Here is a 12,735-nt window from a genome sequence, read left to right as displayed (position 1 = left end):
CTGCCAAGGTAGGCACAGGTCCAAACTAAGTTGTAAAGCAGGGCAAAGTATGTCTGCAAAGTGTGTGGGATACCTATGAAGTACATTCATCATAACTCTAGGTGCTAAATGGGAAAAAGATTGGGCCCCAGTCCTTTGAGCCACTCAATTCTCCCTGGCTGTGACAACTGTCATATAAATACTATAGATCTAAAGCAGTACCCAGCCTTCAGTCTTGTTTTTTCCTCTTATCACAAAGCCTTTTCTTAAAAATTTGATTTGGCTCAAAATTGTTTGATTAGTTTTTAAGAAATAGCCATCTTTTTTCACTATAACTAGAGAAACCAATCAAAACTGTTCCGGAGCTTAAAGTATACTAAAAAAAGACACTGTGATTTGAAATTTTGACCACCAGCCACAGTCTAACATTTCTTTGTATCCCTCTAGGTTAGAAACTGGAAATCATACTAAATGTTTAAGCCTTTTTCCCAGAAATCCTTCATGAGTAAAACCTCAGCCAAGATAATTTTGCAACATTTCAGGTCAATCCTTTTGGTGGGAAGTAGTGCAGCATCACTACAGGTGCTAAAACTTAAATGAGCTGTGCCAATGTCATGCAACATTGCTGTGTTTGAAGAAAAAGTTCCCAAAGAAGTTTCAATTTCCTGTAGAAAATGGTTGTTTTCATCCTGATTGTGTTTATTTATTTTTATTTTTTATTTATCTCAGCCACTGCAATGCAATGGGCGTGGAGGGAACAACTGTGAATTCTGTGGTTCCCAATGTCTCCAGTGCACAGCTGTGTTAACCAACAGGAGGGTAAGGGAAAGTTTAGCTGAACTGCAGCAGATGTTCTGAGAGTCTAGTTCTTAAGTCAGATAGATTCATATATTGTTATGTCTGTTGTATTTTTATACAGGGATAAGGAGGAAAATGTCTCTTTCCTATATGAGAATTTTTCATGGAAGGGTATCAACCCACTAACTCCATAGCTTTTTCAGCAGTAAGCAAGAAGCAGTTTGGGAATCACCAGCTCATGCCTCCAATTCTTTGTGCACCAGGCGGAAAAGGCTCAGAAAACAAAGACTCCTGAACTTCTCCTGCTCATTTTTGAGCAAAAAATGCACCTAAGTGCAGTATCACCTGTGATGGGCTCTTGTGTATTGCTGTAGCAGATTGAAGTAAAATGCAGCATGGCCTCTAGGAAATCCATAATTTACTTTCAGGAAAAACCCCAACATTTAACTGACCACAATCCACAAAATGCAAGACATTTCTGAACAAACATTGTAAGCCAGGTTTTGTCTTTCATCTTTATCTGCCAATGTGTAACGTTCCGAAGTAAAATGGAAAATCTGTGCTGATGAAATTCACCTGTTGACATTTCACAAAGTTAAATTTTCCTTTCCCTCTGGTGTGTTCACTTCTATAAACTGAGTGAATTGAGATTTCTTCTGTGTCAACATTATATAGATCTTTCAATCTTAACAGGAAATAAATTCAATACAGCAACTAATGTCTGTGACTTTGTTTTTCCTTTAGGCTTGGAAAATTCACAATAGTAGGTGCATGGAAAGTCTCACTTAAATTTAAACCTAACCTCATCTTTCTTTCAAACCTGAGAGGGGTCCCCAAAGAGGACCACTCAGGGATCACTCATTTATAGCTACATAAGAGCACAATAGGTCAAAAAATGAGGAAACAGTATATTGTCTATAAGTAAAAGCACCTCAGATGACATTCTGTAGTCATGACCCTAGGATGCACTGAGATTTTAGCTAATAAGTACCTTTCAGCATTGAACAAAATTTATTTTACATGTACTTGCATGCTTTTCAAAGGCACTTCTCATGGAAATTTTTTATTTGCAATATTTCATCAAAATCAGGATGAAAACAACCTTTTTCTACAGGAAATCTAAACTTCCTTGGGAAGTTTTTCTTCAAACACAGCAATGTTCCATGACTTTGACACAACTCATTATTTCAACTTTGAAACTTCAGTCGTAGAAGGGGAGTTTTTACCTTCTAAAAATCACTGGGCTGGAAAACAAAACCAAAATTTCCCTGCATGTAGATGGATATCATGATAGGTAAGAGTTTCTTTTACAGTTGACAAAAGCCTTGAGCAGTGCCTTGTAAGCTCCCATTCCCCTCTTTGTCCACCAACTCTCAGCCCAATTCTGTGGCCCAGCCAAGACCCTGATTCTGGTTCCCAGATGTGACACATCTGTCCCACCAGCACAGCAAACACTGTGCACGTCCAGGTCCCTCCCAGATCAGAGCCCTCAGTGTCAGCAATGAGCACTGACAGAGATGGAGCTGCAACTGTGGAATGATCTCCCTCAGGGAAATACAGGCATTCATCCCTGATCACCTCCTGGGCATGCTGGGAGACCTCCTCTCCAATGAAACCCTCCAAGCCTGGCTGGGACAACACTTTCTTGTGACACATTTTTGAAAAGAATGCCTGACGCAAAAAAATGAGCAGTGGAAAGCATTAAATCTGCATGGAATCTGGAGTGTTCATCTCATTTCCTAGAGGACTAGGTGAGATACTGTGATGGCAAGCAGCAAAGGTGGGCTACAAGAGAAGGGTTCTGCAGATTAGCTGAAAGTGAAATTTGATTGCTGAAGGGTTTTTCTTTAAAATAAATAAAAAAATAACCAGTTTATACTGTGCTACCATGACTTTAGAAACTATATGTGAAATGAGCCTACCACATAAATCCAAAGCAGAATATTTCAGTGACAAAAAAAAACCCTCATGAGACATCTTTAAGACCTTTAAGTTTCTATAACAAGACCAATTACATGTAGCCTATGTAATATTGGATGGCATTTTAGCTCAGCCTACATACAGAAAAATACCATTCAGTGAAGTAAGATATTGGGAATTTTCAACAGATATTATTAGTCTTTACATGATAATTGAAATGTGTTAGAAATATATTGTGATTTGGGATAAAATGGATCTCTGTGTGGTGTCAGGTAATTCCCCAACAACAAGACAAGCAGCAGTATCAACACTGAATACTCTCATTTTTGTGTGCAGAAAGCAGGAACTCATAATTTAAGGAAATTATCAGATCCAGACATAAAAAAGTCCAGGCAAGGGAAATACAAATAACTTTGGTCAGAACAAATGGCTTGTACACAAGGTATACAAGTGCAGAGCTACACCTAGTATGCTTTGTGCCATACTGGAACACTGAGGATTTGTTTTCTAGTGAATTTATTAGATTATTGATATTGCTTGAAGAAGGTCTGAGTTAAATATTCATCTTTGTGAAAAGTATTATTGCTTCAGTATAAACATTATACAGCTGTGATAAGGAGTAACAATTTATTTTGAAACTGAAGTGAAAAAAAGCACTGCCTCGAATCACAGGGGAAAAAAAAATAATCTCTGCTCCTTATTTGAAAGAAAAATACCACACTACAGTTTATTACCTCAAATATATGATTTCCCACAGCCCACATTGATCATTTAGAAGGAAGAATTATTGTAACAAACAGAGTAGAAATTGTTTTTCCAAAAGGGATCTTTGGTCACAGCATGCCTATAGAGGTGTACGGGAAGATCATGCAACAAAAGGCATGACCCAGTAAACATTAGGGATGTGCATTTTCTAGAGGAACTGTAAAAGAAGACTGTATTTTAATTATTATTAGTTATGCCAGGCTTACAGGACAATAGGCACAGTGTAAAGAAAAAAGACCCTGAAAAACAAACACAACCAAAATAAAACACCTCAGAGATCCAAGATCTGATCCAGCTTTCACTGAAGTTTGTAGGCTTTTTCCCTGCTAAACATGCAGCCATCTTTAGCTACTTTGTCCTCCTCCAGATCTCCAATAGATACTGATTTTAATGTGTTAACAAAACAAAACAAAATTCAATACCATAAAAAAGCCCAAGCCCCACAACCAAAAAAGTGCCTCAAGATTTCATTATTTTATTACTCATACTTCTGAGTAATAAACAGCTGAGCTATTCTCAGTCCAACAGTTGCTGATGTATTGCATGTAAAAAGATCCAGCTAAATTATACATCAAATTTCTACCAAAATCATTAATTTCCTGTTAACAGCAATGATCTCTTTCCAAGCCTAACTCCCAGTTATTTTAAGAAAAGAATACTAGACACCATTATTTTACATTACCATATTTTGTTGTATTATTAGCACAAAAAAGGATAAAGGGAGATCCTCAAGCCTGACTCTTCTAATGGTATTTCTGAAGAATTATGACTGAATTTGCATATTTTACAAGTCAAATGAATTTTAATGCAGTCACCTCCAGGACACATTTACTTATTGGGACTCTGAGAGCAGCAGTGTTATATGGAAGCAATGTTATCCTGGATTTTGCTAGATGGCACTGTGAGGGCAAGTTTAACTACCATGTGCCTAGAGCCTGGTTTAGAGTGCTCTGCTCTGATATAATCACAATAAACACATTAATAGGCATTACAAACATTTCTCATCTCCCACTGTTATGCAATGCCCTAGCGAGGCACAGTGCTTGAAGTGAGGAATAGCTGGCTAGGTGGAAGTGGCCTGTGGAATTCAGGTCAGAGAAGTTAATTACCTGACCTGGAATTTGGCCAGAACCCCAGGGTTAATGCCTGTAACCTGATGAAAGCAGTGTGGGGTCTTTCACTTCCTGGGGTAGTCGGGATCTCTTTTTCCCAGTTCAGTCAGCTGCTCTCCAGTGCCTTCCCCTGGGGCTCTCCAGTGCCTTACACCACCAACTTCAGCCACCCCTGAGGTGTCAGCCCCTTGCAGCTGCAGCCTGACCCTGCACAGCAGGAGGAGGTTTCACCTGCTGGAGTGCTTCACTCAGAGCAGGCTTTGCTGGAGCTGACAGTGTTCAGAGAGGGCTCATCTCTGCACTGCACAGCTGCAGCAGGGGTATACGTGCATTTTGCCATCTCACTGCAATGATCAAAACATCAATACATCCTGTCCTCATTTCTGTGCTGAAAGCAGGGCGGTTTCCAGGACAAATAACCTTATGTCTGGAAAGAAGAGGAAAATGACCAAAGCACTTATAAAGGCATAATGATGGTTTGCTTTTTTGAAAAAGAAAGGTAAATAGAGCCGGATTCAAAAGTTCTGACCAATTAACAACAGAAAAAGGCAAAATCCCACTGTGGCCACAACTGACAGCTTGATTAGTGTCTCCTTTTCAAGGTTTTGAAAAGTACCTTATATTTAAGGTATATACCTCCACCCTCTGTGGAGAGAGAAGTATAAATTATTAAGGTGCATCCTACAGCTCTCATTAATTCCCAGTCAAAGAAATGTCAAAAATTTAAAAATATTGTATTTGCTCTGCAAAATGTAAACAAACTCCACAGGACTGAGCTGCTCTTAAGTCAAGGAGTTACCATACATCAGTGTCTGGCTGGACAGAGCAACACTGCTGCTGCCACAGCCAGCCTGACCTTCCTTACATCACCTCTCACTGGTCCCTCACTCCCTGAGCAGTGGAGATGTGGCTTCCTGTGCTGGCCCTCTCCTCCCCCCTGTGCTGCTCACAGTGCCCTCAACTCACCATGGAATTCATGGCAAAGTGGTTGTGCTGTGTCTGCAGGTCCAGGGCGTGTTGGTAGCTCACACCGATCTCCGTGTGGCTCTGCAGGAACAACTCCTTGTTGTGGCTGATCCAGTCGAACATCTAGAAGGGTTCACACAGAGAGAGGGGAAAAAAAAAACCACAGTTAGACAAGGAAGGAAACAGTAAGAGACAGTGCAAAATATAAAAATCCTCTTCTGAGATAGATGTGTATGCAACACAGCCAAAATCATCTCACCTATGATCCTCAATAAAATAAACTGTTGCTGAGCAATGGAAGCATTGAAGTTATCACCAAATTTGACTATTAACAGAATTATAGGTCAGGAAAAATAATTTATTAAACATGTTATTCAGTAAGCTTGATCCCACAGTCTTGTCCTATAAATAATGGGAATTTCATATAAAGAAAAATGTCAGCAGAGGGAACAGTAATCAGGGATTGCTTCATTGACCAAAGACCTAGCAGTTGATAAAGTACTTTTAATTCACAAGTGGACCAAAAATTCAATAAATATTAGTGATGCAATTTTCTCAAACCCCTTTCTGTTTTATCTATATATAAAGTTTCCAAATATTACATTCAAATAGCCAGATGACTTCCTACACTTTTATTTCCTAGATCTTTCCAAGTTCAAAGTCAGAACCCAGCCTTTCTGCCACTTACTATTTTTGGGAATGAAGAGAAAAAAAAGAAAAAAAGTATTTTATTAGTATCTATAGAGAGCACACATTTGAACTTCTTCCACTTCCAAATGTATTCCCAAGCAAAATGGATTGTTCAGTACTTCAGAAACAGATAGAAATATATTGAATAAAGCTGATGAAACTCATTTCTTATTCAGAAGCACGTCAGTGTGACATTTCAATCTGCAGCCCATTCATTCATTATAAGCTGTCACAACCCAGCTAAGAGATAGTGCATTTATGTTTCAGCTTGTTCTGTGTTGTGCTGGAGACTAAATGCATTCAAAGTGAGAACTTTCCATTCTTTACTCTTGACTGCTGCTCTGCAAGCAATTGCAATCTCAGATCTTTTCTGCAAATATTTTTTTTTTGCAGAATCTCTTTAAAACCCTGTTTTCTTATCTCCATCCCAGTAACCTGGGGAATTGTCCACTAATAAGGACTCTTTCATAACAATAAAAATAATAATAATAACAACAAAACCCCCTTAATTCATTACAAAAAAGAAAAGCTAATTACGGAGGCTGCACAGGTCAGGACGGTGCAGCCCCTGGTCTTAGACAGTCTTAGAGAAAGCGTTTTAAGTGTAAAGACTTTAAGTGTTTTAAGGTAAAAAGGCAGTGATGCAGCTTCTAAGTAACTACCTTAGGGTCAAATATCAGTCCAGATGTTTGTTATATCATTTACATGTCCTCCAATAAAAAGCTGGTTTGTTCTTTAGCACTGCATAACAACTTTTGACCTCTGACAGCTGAAGAACACTCAGAGCCCACTGCTGTGTTGCTGTAGCTGCTCAGGGTCAGTTCCCCATTCCCTGTGGAGATGGGGCTCCTGGCAGGAGAGGAAAGGCCCTGCATGGGTCACCAAAGATTCCTGCAGGAAAAACAGCATTTCATGCAGAGCACTCAATCCAGCTTGGGAGTGCTCTGCTGTACGGAGGGGATTTGCAAAAATAACACTGAATATCCCTTTTCAACAAAAGAAAAATAAACATTCCAAGTGTCACCAGACACACTACACTGACCTGGTCCCCAAGACACTGTCACATACGCCTGAGTTCTTAATCTTTTATTTATGAAAATACACTTGCAGCTACAGAGCCTACATCAGCCTTGTATTTTCTGTTGATAAATAGTCCTAAAAGCTGAATTTGGTTCGAGTTACAAAGATGCAAGTCTAAAGTAATATCAATTGCCATGGATACTTTCTACCAATGGAGCTGATCAGGCCTATCAGCATTTTTTAAGGAAATAGAAGTAACAAAATTTTTGCAAGGATGAGGTCAGAGCTTTCAAACTTTACTGCCAATTAAACTGAATGAAACTACCTAGTACACCTGAAGAGACATTAAAGCTTTCTCATCTGATTCCTTTTTCTCACTTTATGAAGATTTAATAAGCAACATTAGCACAACATAATTTGCCACGCTTGTGAGCTTAAAGGGGAAAAAAAAGGACAGGAAAAACATAAAGGTAAAAAAGAAAGGAAAATTCCATAACAGCCAAGTTCAAGTCCTAACAACAAGATTTTATGTCTCTGAGGAAAGACCAACAGAGATTTCTTGTAAGTAGATATATGTTTGATGAGAACATTTTTTTTAATGTTTTAAACAATCTAAAGACAGTCAGGGAAACGAAAATTGGCAGCAATCCACTAAAAATAAACAGTAAATTTAATATTTTATGCTCAGCAAAGCCAAATCAGGATCTTTTAAAGACAAGTAATTCAAACAAGTAATCTATTGTTCTGTGGATAGGGAGCATTTCCTTTATCTAATCTATACACTTATTGAAGGATGAGAACTTAGCTTAAGTTAAACCATGCTTCTCCCTTTTAATGTAAAATAATAAACTATTAAGAAAAAGAAAGGAAGTTTAGGAGATTATTTGCCTTTTTTTTGTCTTGTTAAATCAGCTGAAATATAACAACAGTTTAAAGGATGCCCTTCAAGAGTTTTAAGCAACACTGAGCAATAGACCTCAATGATGAGATATGTAAGTATTACACAGTACCACAGGTCACAAGATTTCCTTAACAATGATGGGATTTAAATAAATACCTAAAAATGGAGTCTTATTTACTTTTGAAATACAATGGATTGTGCTTTCAAACTTTTTTCTTGGACCAAAAACTCTAAAAGTGTCTTAAACAATTTTCTGCTAATAATGTGACTCCAAGTTGAGACTCCAAAAACAGCAGATGAAATGTGAGTTGTGATGGCACCGTGAGAGTTTGCAACGCGTGGTCAGGAGGTTTTGATATGAAGGTTTGTCAGCATTGTCTGGCCTGGCCCATATTACCAGCAATATTTCCTGAAAGCTTTCAAGTGAAACCTGTTTTCCACATGAGAAACTCTGATGCTTCCTGTGTTCCTGAAGCGAGTGTGCTGCCTCGTTTGTTTAATTAAAATGCACCATTACGGATGTGAACATGGCAATGACCCAACAATTGCTGTTTCTCTCAACTCTGCAAGCACTGCCCCAGCTTCAAGGGGCTAATGTGGGCTCCTGGAAAAATGTTCAAGATCCTTTGACAGGTCAGTTTCCGTGTCAAAGGAATGAGTTTTTAATACAATAAATATCAAAGAGTGGAGAATGTGCCCCGTGAGATCAGTTAAAGACAGATAGTGTCTCAGCAAACAGATTTTCTGTGTCACTCTAACATGGCTATACAGCACTGTATCAATTGATCTCATCCCATCCATGAAAAAGACTCTTAACAAACCTAGTCTAGTGATTATCACAAAATGAATGGATCTTTAATTATTCCTGTGACTTATTTAGAGTCATGCTGACTGCCAGTGAAATAATTCTGCTCTCAAGCCTTCTAATCACTCCTGCAGTCATGAATTCACACTAAACAGCAGCACAGAATAACTAAAATCGGACATTACATCACTAAAAACACATGAACCAACTGTCCTCAGTGTCTCCCAGACTGGCACTTCTCCACATTTCTGTAGATAATCTGGAGACCAGTTAAGTACTTAGGAGTTTTCCAGTGACTGAGAAGCTGGGGGAGAGATTAAGCACACTTAAAAAAAAGATAAACTTTCAGTATGATTATCTCTTGTAGACCTGTTTCTAAAAATACATAAAGAAAATTGAATGCATGTGCCGAAGAATGTGAAGTGCTACATTTAATTAAGGAAATTAGTCTTTTATGAGAGTCAGAAGAACTAAGAATGATCCAAAGGGTCTCTTCTCTATGCATTTTAAGAATATAGCCTCACTGTCCCTAGTGATCATATAAGCACCAGTAATTATTATAGATGTGGTCTTGAGGCAACTTCACTTGAGATTAGGGTATCAGATCACAGCTCCAGCATCAGTCCTGCTGGCAACAACAAGTTCTTAACCTCATGTTTTGTCATCATAGTTGATGAGTTACTAGAAAATCCAGGTTAAGTGTTAGACCAAACAGCAGGACTCAAGCTGGTCATGGATAAGTCCTACAGAAAGAGAATGTGACTCCATATTTTCCCTGGATTTGTAACATCTGGCAGGCCAGTGAGAACAGGGTGAGAACAGCTGTTTGAGAACAGACAAGAAACACACGGATATGGAACAGCATGTATGCAGGCTGTGCACAGTCCAGCTCTACATCAGCTAAAATGAGATTTATAACATAATTTCAGATAAAAACCTCTGCTCTCTGGCTTTTGTCAGTGCTTGCTGAGGAGCATTAGCACTGGATTCTGAACACAGTGGTACAGAGCACCACAGGTTGATGTGCCCAGCACATGGCTGGCAGCACACCCCATGCCAGTGGTATTGATGGGAGGATTACAGTCCTCATGGCCTTGGCAGCCAGTGAACTGAACATATTTATTAATTAAATTGTTTATACATGCTGGAAATAATAAATTCCAAATCTATTGAACACTCTACTAGGGCTGGAATAAATTATGAACTGGCTTGTAGCAAATCATCTTCTCTCTAAGTTCTGAGCCATAAATATCAAACTCATATGGTTAATTAAGGGCAGAATGATAACCATTATAGCAATATAATCCTGAGGAACAATATAGGGTACATATAAGAGAACAGTTCCAAAGGGACATTCAGATCAAGTCCAATCACTGCTTTTGGCAGCCAACCACAGGATAAAATTTCCTTTCATAAAGGGATGAAGCTCCACCTGAAAACCAGTGAAGTGCTACAGCCCAGCTCCTCCTGTGATAAGCAATTCCAAAAACTTTCTGCTCCTGTTACTGAGCTCTTCACATACTCTCTGATCTACACAAGGCTCATATCCAGTCTATACACATTTTCTCTTAGGTCAACATTTCCCTACAAGTTAAAAAAGTCCTCCCAGGTGTTAAGCCTTTTCCAGTGTGGACCAGGTGGGGTCATTGTCTCTTCTGCTGTTTGTTTTACTACAGCCCAGCTCTTTTGAAGCTTCTTAAGATACACTGTCTTTCTCTGCACTTGTTTTAGTTCATGGGTATTTTTCAATCCCAACTGAGATTCTAAGGACTAACCCTAAGGACTTTTTGAAATGTTGATTTTACTTCTTTTTTGGAAATACTCCAGCTGACATCATCTAGGATAACTTGTGCAGTGCTTCTGGCATCAGTTCTAGAAAAGGAGATATAAAAATGGGAGAGCAACAGCTGCTGGATCAACGTCAGTACCTTCTGCTTTGCCTCACTATCTTTTCTCTTGGTAGTTCCCTGCACAAATACTGACAAAGACCAGTAGTGTTTACGTGATTTGCTCTGACAAGCACAACTCAGATGATGTTCTGAATAAAAGCAAGTTCAAGAGCACTTAGGGAAAAGACAAGACAGGGTTTTGAAATCCAGGTAGTCATAAATGCATTCTCTCAATATGCACCCATATGCTGCTAACAAAGAGACAAAAAAATGTTAATCTAAAAGAATGTCCTGCCTGTAGTTGTGGAGAAGGTAGATCAGTAATTATATGCCAGGTGAAATCCCTTTTAGATCAGTGCTTTCCAATCTCTTCCAATCTGTAGACCCCATAATTTTTTTCAAGGCAAGCACTGTAGCCGCTTAAGGTCTTCAAAGAATAAATCTGTTTTATCAAATACCTTTACCAACCACTAAGGGACTTAATATCCATGATTCACAGGTTGGGAAATGCTAGAGGTAAGCATACATTGCTTATTAAAGAGAGGTCCATTTAAGAGTCCATGTGCATTTGGTATTTTCAAAACTGTCCAGCCAGTGTTAAACTGAATAATCTACAACAGAAAGTGGAAAGTTCCACTCTCAGAGCATGTACAGCTAAGCAAGTTCATTTTTATATATTTCCACAATATAAACAATAACACATACAACAGTGACTGCCAGAGTCCCTCTCTTGAGGTTTACAAAGTTTCCAGCTACAAGGTCTATTCCTATCTCATTAAGGGAGTTCAAGTATTCTCAACAACTCAATTAAACAAAAATCAAGGCATATTTCTCACATCTTTTACAATTGAATTTAGCCAGCATTTGAACAAAAAGAATACTGGGTAACAGATTTGTGGTACTCACAGTCTACTGACATGCAAGGACATGATCCAGGCAAAATTTGCATGTGAGCTAACTTTATAAGAGGCATTCAAGAAACTCCCCCAATGTCTCCAGACTAGAATCAAAACTACAGTTTAATTGGAACCAGCCATATGTCTAGGTCACCAAAACGTCTGGGAAAGGCCAACAGAAGTGCAACACCTCTGTGAAGGAGCACATGGGAAATGCCAACAGTCTAAAGAATCAGGACTTCTGCCTGGAATACAGAAAAATCCCTCCAGTCAAGCCCCTGAGCTAAATTCAGCAGAAGAGAGCACTGATGCTGGCTGTCCAGGCAAGCTGGTCCCAAAGGGATAAGGAGCCAGAAATAAGGACTCAGCAGGTAGAACAGGGGGCTCATTAAGCAGAGCCTGTCCCACAGCCCCTGAGGTTTACAACTGACAGCAACAAGACTTAAGCAAGAAGACATTGTACAAGTTCTGGTGACAAGACAAGTCCAAGCTTAAGCTATGAAGTCAACCAGCAGGCCAGGATCAGGCCCAGTGAGGGTAACCAGGCTCAGATGCAGCCCCAGGTCCACAGCAATGAGGGAGGTCCCAGATCATTCACAAAATGAGTTGATGGATCAGTATCTGGCTCAGCAGGGCCTGTGGCCAGGCAGAGCAGGGCTGTAGCAAAGCTGGCAGTGAGGCTGGTCATTAATGTCCAGCAGTGCCCACAGGGCCCTTACAGTAGGCTGGGTACCTCCACAGTCACCAGCAAAATGGCTGTGCTCAGGTAGGAGGGTACTGGCTCCAGAATAACTTTTGGACTTAAAGTAAACTTTAATAGCATATCTAATTTTTTTTTTCATTAATCAACAAATTTTATGAAAATTGTTTCAATAAAAAAGCCTCCAATCTGCTGTAATTCCCGTTGCCACTTTATAAATACAGCCTTAATTAAATCAAAGTACTTGTAGCTCTAAAATAGAACTCTGCATACATCTAAATGCTTTGCTCAGCC

The 12,735-nt window shown here is 39.2% G+C and overlaps 1 protein-coding gene across 2 annotated transcripts in view; it reads right to left on the bottom strand.

The window, feature by feature from the left end:
• Positions 1-12,735, bottom strand: part of KALRN (kalirin RhoGEF kinase) — a 466,317-nt gene that overhangs the window by 248,341 nt on the left and 205,241 nt on the right. For both annotated transcript variants that reach the window (XM_059476128.1, XM_059476127.1), the window contains exon 6: positions 5,541-5,663. In XM_059476128.1, coding sequence (XP_059332111.1) covers positions 5,541-5,663 — 123 coding nt within the window. The remainder of the gene's footprint in view (positions 1-5,540; positions 5,664-12,735) is intronic.

Source organism: Ammospiza nelsoni, chromosome 7 (genome assembly GCF_027579445.1).
Source record: "Ammospiza nelsoni isolate bAmmNel1 chromosome 7, bAmmNel1.pri, whole genome shotgun sequence".
Classification (NCBI taxonomy): Eukaryota; Metazoa; Chordata; class Aves; order Passeriformes; family Passerellidae; genus Ammospiza; species Ammospiza nelsoni.
Note: the sequence above shows the minus strand (reverse complement) of the source record. Positions and strands in the feature narration are given on the sequence as shown.